The 16,524-nt window shown below is 47.0% G+C and overlaps 1 protein-coding gene across 2 annotated transcripts; it reads right to left on the bottom strand.

Annotated features, from left to right (window-relative positions):
• Positions 1 to 405: 405 nt before the first annotated feature.
• LOC121461509 (apolipoprotein L3-like) lies at positions 406 to 10,098 on the bottom strand. 2 transcript variants are annotated; one of them, XM_041672597.1, is made up of 4 exons: positions 10,022 to 10,098; positions 7,401 to 7,483; positions 4,875 to 5,001; positions 406 to 1,922 (listed from the first exon to the last, which is right to left on the bottom strand). In XM_041672597.1, exons 2-4 carry the CDS (start codon positions 7,408 to 7,410, stop codon positions 1,256 to 1,258), a joined length of 804 nt encoding a protein of 267 aa, XP_041528531.1. In that variant the 5' UTR covers positions 7,411 to 7,483; positions 10,022 to 10,098; the 3' UTR covers positions 406 to 1,255. The 2 variants fall into 2 exon arrangements, 1 of the variants encoding a protein (XP_041528531.1); XR_005976184.1 differs by lacking the exon at positions 4,875 to 5,001.
• Between the last annotated feature and the right edge of the window lie 6,426 nt (positions 10,099 to 16,524).

The following is a 16,524-nucleotide window of genomic DNA, read 5'->3' as shown; positions in this document are numbered from 1 at the left end:
GGCCTGACTTCAGCTGTTTTGAGTCCAACCATCAAGAGCCACGACAAGAAACCCCAACCTGCTCTGCCTGCATGGGCCCCCGTTTTTGCAGTGGACTGTAGGTGTTTGTGAGGGGTCCCAAGTGCAGCCAGTGCTAGAACCAAGCCTGACATTGGTGTCATTAGCTGAGACTAGAACAGACACTTTCTGACTCTGGTTAATGTCAGGATTATCCTGCTCACCACTCCTCCCTCTGAGAGCTGTGGCAACCCACCAGCCTTCTTACCTTCCTCAGCCTGGTGTTTGCCCATATCTTTCTACCTCAGATCAGTCTGATTTATCCTGACCGCCTTTGTCTTTGGTCCCATGCCACCTTCTTCTGCTGTCATTGACTGCTATATACTCCATTTTCTAGACCACAGTAAATATTTATTGAACAAAAATTATAAAAGACAAGAGGACAAAATCCAGGTTATCTAGACACTATCTTGGCCATCACACCCCCCCCCACACACACAGTATGAGAGGAAGCTGAGGGTCACAGACTGAGTCTCTTGTCACAAACATGTTGACCCCAAACAATACTTTGTTTGACATCTTATGTACATCTGCCTCGACTCTCTATCTCAAAAGACCCAATAATGACACCGCACAGCATAGACATTCACTTTGATGTCATTGGTCTCTCTGGTGACCCTGTCCCCCTGGAGGACTGACTACTTCTCAGGAACTCCATCTTTTCTGCTGTCACCACCACCATCCTCAACATCATCTACATCCCCATCATCATCACCATCACCATCACTATCCAGACATTACTTCCTAGAAGACACAAGGGTGAGTTGATCCTGCTGATGCTGGGAAGAATCACCTAGAGGTCATAGGGACCCTGCCCTCAGGGAACGGGATGTGGTCACCTGCTCTGGCTTCAGTGCCTACTCTGGCTTTCTCCCATCTTCAGCCATCCAGGTTTCCTAGGTTCTCATGGCTTGTTCGTGTACTGCTCTGCATATCAGACCCTCTGTATTGCAGTCCTAGTCCCATTCTCTAGGCATTCTGGCCCCTTATTTTAGATTTCAGTTCTCACCTTCTTAAAGCACTGACTATCTACGTTGACCTTGCTCTGCTCAGCCAGAGAAATAGAAACCACTCAACCCTCAGTTCCATAGATTTGATCATGCGTTATTTTCCTTGTAACAGTATGTTCCCCACACCTTGTCCCCACCCCTGTACATGTCCTTTCCCCTGAACTCTTAACTGCTTGGTGGAGGGATCACTAAGGCTGGACCGACTGAAGATCCTTGTGGAGCTGCTCAAATTCGTGCAACTTCTCTTTTAGATAGATAACCAACGCCCGTAGCTCTTCAGGTGACTCTATTTTTGCAGTGGTTTTGAATTTCATGGTTTCTCCTGCTCTGATGGCTTGGATATGTTCCCTGAGCGTCTCCCAGGCACAGAATAATTGCACACATGCACTATCATGTTTGATTACAATCAAAGGCATGATCTTGTAGATTCTGTTCAGGATGTTTTTGCTGGCTTGAACCAGGCACCTTGCTTCACTTTCATTTGCCCCTCTGATGGATTCTTCCACAATGGTAGTGGTGACACCTGTTGCAGCTGCTGCTGCTCCTACACCTACTGCTGTGGTCATCAGAGAGGTCCCTCCTGTGAAGGGTGCCACAAATAATCCAGCGATTGTAGCGGCAATGCTTGTGAAGTCGGACACCACATTGGAGAAGCTGCAGCCCCTGTGCACCTCGTCAAGACGGTCAGCCATGTCTCGGAAATTCCTGACGTTTTCTTCAAGTTTCCTTTTCAACTCAGGAAATTCTTTCAGAAAATTCTCTTTCTGCTGCCTCTTTTCTGTTTCATCATTTTCATCTGTAGGCTCCTGGGCTAAATGCTCCTTTAGTGCAAAACGCAGGTCAGCTTCCTCCTCGCTGTGAGAGAAGAGATAAAGTTCATGAATAAAATAGTAACTTTTTGAATGTTAAAGCCTTGTTCAAACCTCACTTTCATCCTACAAACCCAGCAGGAGTAACGAGCAGAAATCTGTGATCAGCACTCTACCCTGAACATCTGGTACTGTATAGACACCCAGGGCCATAATACACAGGGTCCGTGTATGAAGTCAGGACACTTGACACAATTAGAGGCACTGATAAAATGACTTCACTCAAGGTCAAGTCAATGCCATCACTGTCTGTGGGAGCCCTGTAGATGAGCACTGTGTTGTGGGCTTAGAGCAATTATTCTTTAACTCATAGAACTGTGTGTGTTGTTTCGAATTCCCCTTTCCCAAGAGTCTCCTCTCTGTTCCTGGTTGCCCTGAAGTCATCTAAGCCCATGCAGTGTCCAGCTGAGAAGAATGCCTGTGTATTTGCCTGGAAGGTCTACAATGGACCATTCACAGGGTAAGCCAAAAGTGGATTCTTCAGCCTTAATGAATTCCAAACCTAATGTCTCAAAACTCCACATCTGTCCTCATGGGACAATACACAGTGACAGCACAACTGATTTAAAAGAATTACATAAAACTCCTCCATCTCCTGTACACTGTCAGCATTCAGGCAGATTCAGGTTCCATCTGTAATATACTTCACGAAATATCTGCAGGTGTTTCAAAGTGTGGAAAATGCAGGGTCTGAGATGCATCTGTTCCCAAGAATTTCCTATAAAAATGCTCAACCTGAAAGAGGTGGGAACTTTGGTGCCATTTCTGACCTGCAGAGGAACTGGAGGAAACAAAGCACTGATCTTAGGAAGATTCCCCTGAGGCCTGTGTCACTGGAATTGATCTGTTGTTGATGTCCCTGTAAAGGATCTGCTGTCCTGCCCTCCTGACATGTGTCTGCAGGTCCCCAGCTCCTTGTGTGTACAGAGTGACTCCACCTCTGTTCCACTAGGGCAACAGAACTGAGCAGTGTCCTCCTGGCTTCTTGGACCTGCTTCAGGATGAAGATTCTTTCCTAGGGTGGGCTTTCTGGTTTGCAGTGGTCATGTGATTTCCTGGTGTGCAGTAGTCATGTGATTTCATGGTGTGCAGTGGTCATGTGATTTCCTGGTTTGCAGTAGTCATGTGATTTGTCACACACTCAGTGCAGGTCAACACTGCACACAAAGGAGAAAAAACTTCAAGCTTGAATCTCTCCTTTTTCTGTCTGCTGGATATTTCCATTGGCTATTTTAACCCTCTGTGCTCCATGGTTAACTGTTACAATGTCACAATTAACTTATATGTGAGTTCTATGTGTGGTTTTTGCAAATCTCAATCTTGTTTGGATTAGAGTAGTCCTTCATTAAGGACTGGTGTCGAATATAAAAAGAAGGCTCACTGAGACTCTTTCCTCAGACTTTCATTTAGCTATTTCTGAGAATTTAAAATTAAACCCAAAACAAACCTTCAGAGCCACAAGAGACATTCCCAATCCTTTTGCCTGATCTCTGCAGATTGCCAAATTCCTTTCCCTCCTTGACTGGATCTCACAAGGTCAAGTGGCTGCCTGAGGTGACCGAGACAGGACAGCTGCCATTAACCCTGGCTCCACAGACTCCCACGCCTCACTCACTCTAGGCCAGGTCTAGTCAGAGTCCTGCGAACAGAGGTCACCATTGCTAACAGACATCACAGCTAGTGACAGTGTCTCATTTGAACACAGCAAGACCATGTGCAAAGATGCAAGGGGCCTAGGGATAACTAATAGTGACAGGCAGGCTAGACATCACCTGAAGCTGGACAGGCAATAAGGGAAATATTGTCCTCTGAGATGTTGACATGTGATCCCCTCAGACTCTCAGCTTCTGCAAACCGTCCTCCAACCACATTGCCTGTGGACTCTTGTCTCTAGCCACACGCTCTTTCTGATACTCAGGGAGCACTGTGTAGAACAAGATAGAGTCTGAAATACCACCTGAGAACATCTGGGCACACACAGCACGTGGAGGGTGTGTCCAAACACAATGTTGCACACACATAAAGCATGAGGTCAGGGCCGAGGAGATCAACACACTTCTCCATCTTGCATGTCCCCTGCTAGGCCTCTTCTCTGTGCCTCCAATTCCTCCATCCTTCCAGCCCTGCTGTCCTTGCCTTCTACCTGCACCTCCATTCTAGGGTCACTCTCAGTCTTTCCTGAACCGTGGATGAGATACTGGTCTTGGTCTCTGTGGGTTTTGGAAAGGGTGCTGGCACTTGGTTTTCCATCTCTGACCTGCTGCTCATCCCAAGCTGTCATCATGTCCTATCAGCCTGCACTTTTATTCCTACTGAACACAGCTGGGCTCCAGATCTCGGACAGTCAGGGTCAACCCAGTTCTGTGCAGCTGCACTGTGGGCTCTCGGCCTCCTCAGCCCAGAGGAGGATCCTGCTGTTGTCACAGCTTCTCGCATTGGAGAAAAGTGACTGAGACAGAAACTGAGAACACAGCTAACCATGTTTACATTTTCCTCACTTGTCTCACAATAAGTTCTTGATTCCTCAGTCCTACAGGAGACTCCTGGTCCTGGTCTATTCCCATGTCTAAAGTAGCTCTCAGTGATAAATTTCAGGGACACCCACTGTGTACTGGTCACATGCTGAGAGCTGCACACACATAATCTTATTTCCTCACACTGCAGTCTCATGGTTGTGACACTCAGGAAGTGCTAACTAACTTGCCAAGGTCACAGAACTAGTAGATGTCAGAATTGGTTCCGGCACCCTGAGCAACAACTTCAGTCAACCTGAGGAGATGTCCACCAGGGATAAAATAGTGGAAACATCCCTCCTGGATTGTTGAGAAGGAATGTCCACAACCCCACCCCTGGGACTGCCTAGAGTGTGTCTGCCCGCCCAGGAAAACCCTCATCCTCATGGTCTGGTGGGTAGTGCTGGGTGCATCTCGCAGGTAACCTTGACAACGCTGCTCTTGCCACAAATGCCTTCCAGACTCCATCTTCAGTTATCAAGAGCTTCAGGTCATCTCTGCCCACTTTGTTTGTGATGAAGGTAGTTATTCTGTCCACTATGCTTATTGGCACTGTATACCAAGAAAAAGAGTGAGGTTAGAGGACAGAAAGGAAGAGGTTAAAGGGCAAGTGGCAGCAGGCGGTGAGATACCATGTTTCTGAGCATTTTTCTTCAGGTTCTAATGGGGTCTCCTGGGTTGTAGGTTCAATTATGTCCCCTAAATTCAATTGTAAAAGCTCTTAGGCTCAGCAACTGTTGCTTGGATACAGAACCTTTAAGGAAGTAAAGTAATGAAGAACAAATGATGCTCTAAATATAGAGCGCTACTCAGTGGGACTGGTGTCCTCATGACAGTGAGATACCCGAGGTCTGTTCTCTGTCATCTCTCTGTCATTTCATTATCTATCATATGTTCACACGGTTGTCTCTGTGTCCACCTACCTCTCTGTCTATGTCTATGCATTCAGAGGAGACACCATGTGCAGATGTAGTGACCCTTCTCCCTCTGCATACCAACAAGAGGATGCTCATTGGGACTAAATTTCCAAATGTTCATTATAGATATGGGCTTCCATTGCTGAGGGAATTGACAGAGCTTTTGTTGAATTCCTTTTTGCCCCCACCACCAGATTCTAACACAACAAAATCTGTGGTAGCAGCGCCTTCAGATGTGACTGTCCATCCACTGGTGAGCTCTCCACTAGCTCATTGTGTCAGTAGTAGAATGTTAAAGAGATAAGGAATCAACATCAGTGTCTACTGCACATGGAGGGACTCGGGTTTTTCCTGGTTCAGGGCACTCTGACACCATGAAGAAATCATCCAGGACCACTCGACTCTTGCATCATTCATGACTCCACAGCCAGTACCCACTAACTACTACTAGCCTTACTGCTAAGTACGGCTGCCAGCTTGGGGCGGATTGTTTTCCCATCAACCACAGCAGCAGCAGCTTTGTACAGTGAAGCAGTGTTTTCCTGGAGGAAGCAAATGTTGGGCTTTCTCTTTTCTGGGCCATAGCTGAAACTCCAAACTGAAACTTAGTTGGCCAGCACCTTGCCTGGAATGCACCCTCCCATACTTCCCCGAGAGCAGGAGCCTTCCCACAGTGCCCCTCAGTGTCCCTGTGTCCTTGGCAGTCACAGCCATTGCTCAATACTGAGCTTCCTAGTGTCCTTTTCTCTCCAAATACAAAATGTCAAACACTTGTCATTTGTTACAGCCCCACCTGCTCTTTCATTGTTGACCTCCATACAGAGTCAGCATGAATAACCATTCCACAGACTCAATATTACAGCACATTGACCTTACCCCACAAAGAAATTATCCATTGCTTTTTAATTTAGCTCTTTGTTAGTTCTCAGAATATGGACAGAAAGCACCTAGGTTATTTCCAAGATATTATAGAAATGGCCTCTATCCCAATTGCCAATAAAGTCCTTGCATCTCTCTGAAACCACATGAACCAGAATGCCCACTTCAGCGTTGATTCCGCAGGACTGCCTTCCAGGATCCTGCCCCACTGACCCCTGGGTCTTTGCTTTCAGTGTTCAACTGCATGTCTAGTCCAGTGTTCCAAAGCCTCCCACATTTCTTGCATATATGTATATTCCTCTCTCTTCACTCTCTTTCTATACATAGACAGCAACTATTTGCTATATATACTTCACACACTAACACACACACACACACGCACAGGCACACACACACAGAAACACAGACACACACACACACACAAACACACACACGTACACGTGCTTGTAACGAGGTTCTTCACAGAAGGAACCCGCTCTCTGGTGAGAATTTCTGGATTATTGCTTCTCTGTTGTCATAAACACTACGACTACTTTAATGAAACTCATTTGGCCTCCAGCTCCACATGGTTAGATGTCCATAGTGGCAGTGAAGGGACAGAAACAGGTGTTGGAAGCTGAGAGATCACATCTCTACTGCACCTAAGAAGTGCAGAATATACTGGAAGTTGCAAGGTTATGGATTCTATTTTATTTTTTTAGCCTTATTTTATTTTATTGTTGAGATAAAGTCTCATCATGAAGCTCTGACTGACCTAGAACTCAATATGTATATTAGACTAGAATCAAATTCACAGAGATCCTCCTACCTCAGCTTCCCCAGTGGTGGGATTATTCATGCGTCCTTCAATAAAGTGGGTTATAAACTCTAAAGGTCCACCCTCAGGGGTAGACTTCCTTCAGGAAGGCTCCATGTCCTGTAAATTCTGTAACTGCCTAAATGGCAACACTAATTGAGAACCAAGTATTCAAATGCTTGCCCTTCTGGGGTATCTTTAGTAGGAACAGCCAGCACAATTATACACAAAAGCACCAACACAGGCGAACTACGAAGACAAAAAGAACCTGGTTTGGACAAGTAAAAGGTGCAGCATTTCCTTCCCCCATTGGAACTTTTGTGAGATGGAAGAAGGAAAGAATAAAGGTAGTTCGCTACCAGATGTCATGACTGCGTCTGTTCCTCAGCACCACCTCTGGGACTTCAGATAGGTTCTTCTCACAGCTCTTCACGTGTCATGGCTGGAGGGAGGAGAAAAACAAATGTAAGATGCCATGGGGACAGTGAGGGAAGTCAGGTGGGAGCGGACAGGGGTCCAGTGGTTCCACAAGAGTGGGGGTAAAGAACCAAACAACTGGCAGCCAGAGTTTCTCCTCCTGTGTGCCCCACACTTCTGCTTAGAGATGTCGGGCATCTGGTCTACCCTCTCCCCTTTCCCTTGCCACATCAGAGCCTTCATGTGCTGTATTGTCCGTGAACAATGTCGCCAGCTAGGGACACAGCCATGAAGGAAAACAACATACAATCTACATACAAGATGTATATATGTGTGTATATATATATGTATGTATATATATATATATATATGTATGTATATATAAAGAGATACTCTGTCAAGTCCTAGGTGGGCACATATGGGAACTGAAGGTAATAGCAGATGTTTTCTGTATGTCTGTGATACCCAGGGCTCCTAATACAACCTCTTTATGTGCCCAACATCCTCGATGAGATGAGGACACTCATGAGCCCCAAAGCTAACTGAAGATCCTAAAGGTTGCTGACAACAGTCTGCCATGTTTCCGAGTAATGCTATACCACAGATTGAACCTGATTGGCACCTCCCTTTTTAGGTATGACTCCCCACACCCTTAAACACACAGTAGCACTTCCTTTATGTCCCATGTGACTGTGAGAGCCGCCTCACTCAAACCAGGGCAGGTTCCCTGTGACACCTTAAATTCTTGTATGCTACAGGCAGCTCCTCGAGCGCATACCCTCTTTGTTTCTGCAGGATCCTGCATCCCGCCAGGGCTGGAGTCCTGTCAGTCCCTGCCCTGGTCCATCTATTCTTCTGCCCTCTTCCTAAGTGTTCATTCATGTGAACAGCAGTGGAAGGCTATTCTCTTGTGAGAAACGTCTGCACTGGGATTATTTTCTGTAAGGTATTTCTAGAAGCAATATGCCTGGATCATGTATTATGTATCTTTAATTTTTTCATAACCTGAAGCTTATTGTTGTAGACATAATGTGTGAGAACCCACACTCCCACAGGCAGTGCATGAGGGCAGACATTCCCCCTGGACTCTTAGTGCCCAGCAGCCTGAAACAGCAAATCTGACTGCAGGTGGAGAGGCTGAGGCAGGGTGGGAGCTGACAGTTTGAGGCCAGCGGAGGCTTCTCATGCAGACAGTAGATCTAACTTAGGACCATCACCACTGAGGTTTGGGGTAAGGTTGCCTTTCTATGTATGTCAGGTAGACCGAGGGGCATCCATCAAGCCCAGGGGCAACTGTAGTGAAGGCACATGCATGGAGACCCAGAGGTGGCAGGGGCCTGAACACTCAGAACCCCAGATTCTCTAAGGCTTCGTGCAGAATATCACACTCTACGCTTCCAATGACCTTTAATGTATGTGCTATTTGTGTCCCTGTTCCCCTCTCTCTGTAGCCCCCTCCCTGCCTTCCAACCAGTGAGATATCCACCCCAATCGTCCTCCTCCCCTTCATACTTCTGACAGCTTAGGGACCTGTGTCTCTTTTTTCCTCTCTACCAGTGCTCAGCCTTGCAGCAACCACAGATGGAGAGCAGCCTGCGGGACTCAGTGGGGCAGGCAATCCAGCTCCCTCTATCAGAGGATTAAAACAGGGACATGGAGAAGTGTGAAAAACCCCATGTCACACAGCACGCAGAGCAGAGAGGTTAGGGAAACAACAGCCCTGACTCAAACCGAAGAGAAATCCTGTGGATTTAACACTCTCGGTCCCTCTGCTCTATTAGAGCCCACTCCTCTGCACAATCTGCACCTAGTGTTAGGCTGGGGTGCCATGATCCTGGGATTCTGCACTGAGTCCACTCTCAGTCCCGTTTCCTGAGTCCCTTTCACACTTGCACACACAGGACAGCCTTGGCTTCCTTCTCTGTCCCCCACGGGCTAGCAGAGGGCATCTGATGACATGGAGTGAGCCTCTCACCAACCTGTTCAGCCTCCATCCAGGTCCTCTACACAGGTCACTCTCTGCTATGCCTCAGTTTCTCCACAGTTCCTGACATAGCATAGTCAACAAGGACCACGTGAGCCAGCACCCCTTAGTCATCCTGGACATCTTACTAAAACCTTATTCTCATTGATCCAAGAACAGCACCCCAAGACAAGTGTTGTTTGTCCATGCAGCACAGGTTGCTATCCCTGTGTCCCCCAAACTCTTCTAGTTTCTTCTTCTGTTTTTTAAACTATTTAAAATGACAGACCACGAAAAATGGCTACCTTCCCTCTAGGGTCCCTGATCATGTCTCAGGCTGACCTGCAAGGATTGTCAGGGCCCAAGCAGTGTGGAGATCCCATCTGAGGCATCCCACGCCCTCTCCTGGGATGAGGGCAGAGGAATAGAGAGAAGTAGACAGACCTCGTTCTGACTGCAGGTCCAGCCATGCTGCTGCTGAGTCTGCGACCTGAACCATTGTCCAACCTTGTTGAGTTCAGCCATAAAATGGGACTATAACCCTCCTTCTCCAAGCACTTGAAAGGATAAATATGTAGGGACAAGGATACTCAAACTCACCAAGGAATCTTCCGGTAACCAAGGGATGATGGGTCCCAGCTGTCCTTAGCTATGTGGAACCAGTCACCGGCTGCATGGGTGAGACACAAACAGACTAGATCTAGGCTCTATATCCCCAGTGCCTGAAAGTGAAAGAAAAATTTCTGGTTGTGGTCTCTCATGATAAAACAACCCAGCAGGCATGATGCCTGCCAGGCACCACCCTACAGATCCCCATGGCCAGGAGCTGTTATGCCCAAGAGCACGCCTGGCCTGGGTGAGATAAGAGTAGACCAAGAATGAAGGTTGCTGATGTGGCTTCAGCTGGGCGCCCACTTCCAAGGAAAAGAACACATTCGTGACTGTGATGATAAGAGAATGCTTGGTCTCACAACAGGGACCAACCTTGTTTCCATGGATTGGAGGAGAGAGAATAAACTTGGGACTCGCCACAGTCATGGGTACATTTCTCATGCATCTCTCAGGACTTTCTGATGATGGAAAGGTTCAGAGTAATAGAAGCTTACTATAGCAGGGCTGGGAGGAGAGGGTGGCCAGGGAGGAGGGCACCACTAGGAAGGCAGTCAAGGTCTAGCAGAGGGCACTTAAGAGGCACAAGGGACATTGCTTCCCTCCCAGCTCTGACCTCAGGCTTCATGAGCTGCAGAGCTGTGCGTGGGTGTCCTCTACACACTGTCTGCTCTGAGGGGTCCATGATGATATTAGTGCCTGTCTTCTGATTTAATCAGAGTTCCCAGAACATCACAAAGAATGTGTGGCTACAGATAACTCCCAAAGTCAGTGTGATTGAAGGAAGATTTTCATAAATCCAGCATATGAGTGGGTCCTATGTCCCCTCTCAGATGAAAACTCTTCCCTTGTTGCCTCTCACAATTTGAGTGGATTTCCTAGCTGCACTTTATGATTGGTGGTCTCCTGGCCACTTTCGTCCTTGCAGGCAGCCTCGCTTTATTCCAATGCAATGCTGGCACCTAGTGTGGTGTCTGTTTCCTGGTGACATCTGTCTGCAGGATCTTGAATGAGACCTGCCATGGGGGTTTAAAGCCAGTGAGGGACGAGAGTCATCCTGGAGCCAGGGTTAGTGGAGATCTTCTGCTCTCAGCAGCTGACCCTGGGTGCTTTATAGATGGGGGGAGTGGGCTGTGGGCATCTGTATAGAGCATTCCGCAGGCAATAGATGTGGGGCCTCACTTATGGCTCTGAGAGGTTTTTGTTTTCAACTGCATAGTAAGTTGCCAGGAGTACTGAAGTTGGCCAAGTCTAAAACAACAGTCTCAATTAGCTGCTTGTACCTTTCTGATAATGTCTTAGGTAGGGTTTCTGTTGCTGGGATGAACACCATGACCAAAAGTAATTGTGGAGAAAAGGGTTTGTTTAGCTTACACGTCCCTGCCAGGGCCCATGATGGGAAGAAGTCAGGACAGGAACTCAAACTGTTCGGTATCCTGGTGGCAGAAGCTGACACAGCAGTGATGGAAACTGTTTCTTTCTGGCTTGTTCCCAGTGTCCTTCTCTGCTTGAATTCTTAGGGCAGTCCACGGGTATTGCCACCCACAATGTGTTTGCCCCTCCAACATCAATCACCATTTAAGTAAGATGACAGTGGCTTGCCTAGGTGTCAGAGCAATGCTGAGAAGGCTTCATATTAGACAGTGGCTCTTATTTAGATTTTTATCCTCTTTATATGCTCACCTAGTTTGGTCCATTGCCGAGCTCTCCAGGCAAGCACAGACATTCCTGCAGCATGGAAGCCTTGGGGCAGCAGATGACTTCCCAGCAGCCAAGAGAGGGAAGACTCTCTGGAAAGGGGAAACCCTCACGACTCTTTAACACTCTATGAGCTTGGAGATTTGCTCTGATCCCACATCCCCGTGCTCATCCCCAGAGTCACCAGTGGACAAATATTTTGGTAGTGATGTCATTGATTGAGGGCATCTTATCAAGTGCCTGTCACCAAGGTGTCTTGACACTACTTTACACACTGTTTCTGTGTACTAAGGATCATAGGCATCTCTGTTGTATCAAAGGTTCATGGCAAAATCATGGACCTAGGCAAATTGATTTTTGACAATATTTAGTGTGATTTAAATTAGACAGGTGTTAAGGGCCCATATTAGAGCTAAGACAACCTTTTCTCAAGGGCTTGACCTCTGCTGTCACGGGGAGGAGGAAGCTGCCATGTCTGATGCTCTGAAGAAGCACACAGCACACATGGGAGTGGCTGACGACAGAAATCTTCACTAGAAAGGCATGACAGGAAGAGAGCTTGGGAAGTTTTCCTTGATTGAAAGGGAAACTTGAAGAGCCCCTCCGGAAAGTCCCAGCCCAGTGATCATCTTGAGTAGGCTCACAGGGACTGTGCTCTCTCTAATGTCGTGCCCAACTCTTCCAGCACTACCTCAGGAGTCCTGGCATCCTGGGTCTAGCTCTGACACAGCAGGGGCACCCTGAAGCTCTCAGCAGCTAGGTTGTGGCTGCTAGCCACAGCTGCTGTGATGGTGCTAGCACTGCAATTATGGAGGAATCATGCAGGCAGGCAGCTGCAGCTGAAGCTAGGTGCATGGTTGATGCAGATACAAACACACAGATAGTGCTCCAGGGAATAATGGGCAGGCAGCTGCTTTGTACTGGGGCCCTGATGTGCAGCGAGTGAGCTTATTCATGTGCAATGAAAATATCATCTGGAATTACACCTAAGGTGTGTCAGTATACGCCGTGTAGAGAATGGTCTCCCTTCCTTAAGAGATCTAATTGTGTGTGTGTATGTGTGTGTGTGGTGTGTGTGTGTGTGTGCACATGTGTTAAAATGAAGAGATGCCCAATTATACTACAAAAGCATTTGTTCCACTATGTTCATAGCAGCACTATTTGTAATAGCCAGAACTTGGAAACAACCTAGGTGTCCCTCAGTAGAAGAATGGATAAAGAAGGTGTGGTACATATACACAATAGAGTTCTACTCAGCGGTAAAAAACAATGACATCTTGAATTTTGCATGCAATGTTTGGAAATAGAAAACACTCTACTGAGTGAGATAACCCAGATTTAAAAAGAGGAATATGGTATGTACTCACTCACACGTGCATTCTGGCCATAAACAAAGGACATTGAGCCTATAGTTCGTGATCCTAGAGAAGCTAAATAAGAAGATGATCCCAAAGAAACATATATTTATCCTCCTAGATATTGGAAGTAGACAAGCTCACGGGACAAAAGTTTTGAGCATGGGGGTGAGGGGGGATTTGGGAGAAGGGTCAATATGGGAGCAGGGAAGAAGATATCTTATCTAAGAGAGCCATTTTAGGGTTGGCAAGAGACTTGGCTCTAATGGGGTTCCCAAGTGTACAAGGGGATGTCCCCAGCTAGGTGCTTGTTCAGCAGAGGAGAGGGTGCTGCACACCGCATTCCCGTGTCTGCGCTCTGTGTCCTAGAACCCAGTTGGCGAGCTTCTGGCAAGGGGCTGGAGGTTGAGAATACACACGCAGACATGGACCGAAACAAACAGAGACAGACCAACACACGGACCTCTCAACACTCATTCAGAAAGCCCCTCTTTAATTAACAACATGGAGGCTTAAATACACTGCAGTCAATGGCCTAAAGGTGAAAATCCTTTAGCTAGGCACAGCTTCTAGGAACTTCAATTAGAAGGTTCTAGCAGGGAAGAGCAGCTGAAGGCCAGGACTCATTAGTCCCAACATCCATCTGAAGGCCAGGACTCATTAGTCCCAAGAAGGGTGACTGAACTGGCCTTGTCGATAGTCACACTGATGAATATCTCGAATATTACCATAGAACCTCTGTCTGGTGATGGATGGAGATAGAGACAGAGACCCTAAACAGAGTATTGGAATGAGCTCCCAAGATCCAGTTGAAGAGCAGAAGAAGGGTGAAGATGAACAAGGAAGTCGGGACCGCAAGGAATTGTTCTATCCACTGAGACAGTGTGCCTGATCTAATTGGAGCTCACCAAGGCCAGTTGTAGTGGGACCTAATGTGAACGTGATCAAAAGGAACTCTCTGAATGTGGCTGACAATGACACATCCCACAACTAGAGTTATGGATGTTCAATGTCCAACAGGAGAGGCAGGCATGGGGAGGAGTGGCTTCTGGACAGGTGGATGCACATCAGCGTCCTCGGGAGCCACTGGGCTGTTGCGATGAGGTCAGTGAGCAGCCAGAGAGGAAAGGAACCTTTGGGAGCCTGGTTCCCTTTGACAGGCTTCACAGGGACACCTCCCAGATGCCTCGGTTTATTCATTCCTCCTACAAGACACTAGCAGCAGATGCCGGTACAGTCCATGTCCATCAGCCAAGGCTCCCAAGGACACTCCTGCCAGAGTCTGGATGAGTCAGTCATGTGTTCTTCTCAGTGAGGGAGAAGGGTCACGCTGGCATCATGATATTACTGAAGGTGATGGGAGAAGCCACTGTAGGAGCTGGGCTTTGGTGAACTTGGTTGGAAGTGACCACACCACCCTTCAATACATTTCCTCATGTCATGGTGACCCCAGCCATAAAATTGCCACTTCAGAACTCTCATTTTGTGGCTGTTTTGAGTCTTTTGGTTTTTTTAGTTTTTTTGGAGACAGGACTTCTCTGTGTAGCTTTAGAGCCTGTCCTGGAACTCTCTCTGTAGATCAAGCTGGCCTCAAAGTCACTGAGATCTTCCTGCCTCTGCCTCTTGAGTGCTAGGATTAAAGCCATGTACCACCACTGCCTGACCAGTTATGAATCTTACTGTAAATATCTGATATATCCAGTGCTCTTAGGAGACCCCATGAAAGGGTTGTTTAACTGCTGAATATTGTCTACAGTGTCTGTTGCAGAAAGTGTCAGATGGATCCACATACATGTGTCTCCATAAATCCTATCTCTACAGAGAGACAGCAGAGAGAGGACGTCTTGAAAACGTCATTCTGTCTTGAAGGTCAAAACAAATCTCTTCATTTGTTCTGAGACTTCGTCAGGATGAAGCTTGTGACTAGGTCATTAGGAAGAATGAAGTTCTGTGTAGATCATGGACCAGAGACTGGATTCCGGGAACATGGCACCAGCTCTGCCTGGGATTCTGCATCACACACAGGATAGAGCAAGCATGAGGGCTCAGGGTTCCCGTCCTTTTCTTCATTCTTTATTTTCTTCTTTAAGCCTTTTTTTTTACATCTATAAGTCATGTATAATAGTGGATTTTATTATTACATTTTTATCCATGTTTTTAATACATTTTGATCAAATTCAGCACAATTACCCACTTAGGCCGCTCTTACACCCACTGACCGCCTCCCTCTTACCAACTGGCCAAACTTCAACTTTCCTGTGTTGATTTTGAGACAGGTTTCTCTGTGTAACAGCCCTCGCTGCCCTAGAACTGGCATTGCAGACCAGGCTGACGTCAACCTCAATAAGATTCACCTGCCTCTGCCTCTCAAATTCTGGGATTAAATGGGTGTGCCACTACCTCCCAGCCCTAGATTGTGTGTGTGTGTGTGTGTGTGTGTGTGTGTGTGTGTGTGTGTGTGTGTGTTACTATTGTATCACTAGGGTTCACCTCTGACTTTACACCTAGCACCTCAGTTTTCGGGACTTGTTCTGCCTCTTTTGATGTTCACACATGTAGATTTGTGATACCTTCTTGAATGATGTTTCCCATAATCAGAGGCCATCTCTATCCTTTTTTTAAATTTATTTATTTACTAAAGATTTCTGTCTCTTCCCCGCCACCGCCTCCCATTTCCCTCCACCTCCCCCAATTAAGTCTCCCACCCCTCCTCAGCCCGAAGAGCACTCAGGTTCCCTGCCCTGTGGGAAGTCCAAGGAACCCCCACCTCCATCCAGGTCTAGTAAGGTGAGCATCTAAACTGCCTAGGCTCCCACAAAGCTAGTACGGGCAGTAGGATCAAAAACCCATTGCCATTGTTCTTGAGTTCTCAGTAGTCCTCATTGTCCGCTATGTTCAGAGAGTCCAGTTTTATCCCAGGCTTTTTCAGACCCAGGCCAGCTGGCCTTGGTGAGTTCCTAATAGAACATCCCCATTGTCTCAGTGTGTGGGTGCACCCCTTGCAGTCCTGAGTTCCTTGCTCGTGCTCTCTCTCCTTCTGCTCCTGATTTGGACCTTGAGCTTTATGTCCGGTGCTCCAATGTGGGTCTCTGTCTCTGTCTCCTTTCATCGCCTGATGAAGGTTAATATTCAGGAGGATGCCTATATGTTTTTCTTTGGGTTCTCCTTATTTAGCTTCTCTAGGATCACTAATTATAGGCTCACTGTCCTTTGTTTATGGATAGAAACCAAATATGAGTGAGTACATTCCATGTTCCTCTTTTTGGGTCTGGCTTACCTCACTCACGATAGTGTTTTCTATTTCCATCCCTTTGCTTGCAAAATTCAAGAAGCCCTTGTTTTTTACTGCTGAGTAGTACTCTAATATGTATATATTCCATACTTTCTTCATCCATTCATGAGACCAAAGTAACTACAACTATCTAGTCTTCAATGCCATCG

Source organism: Microtus oregoni, unplaced genomic scaffold (genome assembly GCF_018167655.1).
Source record: "Microtus oregoni isolate MIOR12 unplaced genomic scaffold, Mior012 000022F_ref0000154, whole genome shotgun sequence".
In the NCBI taxonomy this organism is placed as follows: Eukaryota; Metazoa; Chordata; class Mammalia; order Rodentia; family Cricetidae; genus Microtus; species Microtus oregoni.
The sequence above is the reverse complement of the archived record's forward strand: the minus strand, read 5'-3'. Positions and strand labels throughout refer to the sequence as shown.

What these genes read in the sequence shown, in the direction of transcription:
- LOC121461509 (XM_041672597.1), bottom strand. An exon ending in GCAAGAGCAGCGTTGTCAAG is followed by an intron (nt 1,923 to 4,874) that starts GTTACCTGCGAG and finishes CTTCTCTCACAG; the next exon opens with CGAGGAGGAAGCTGACCTGC.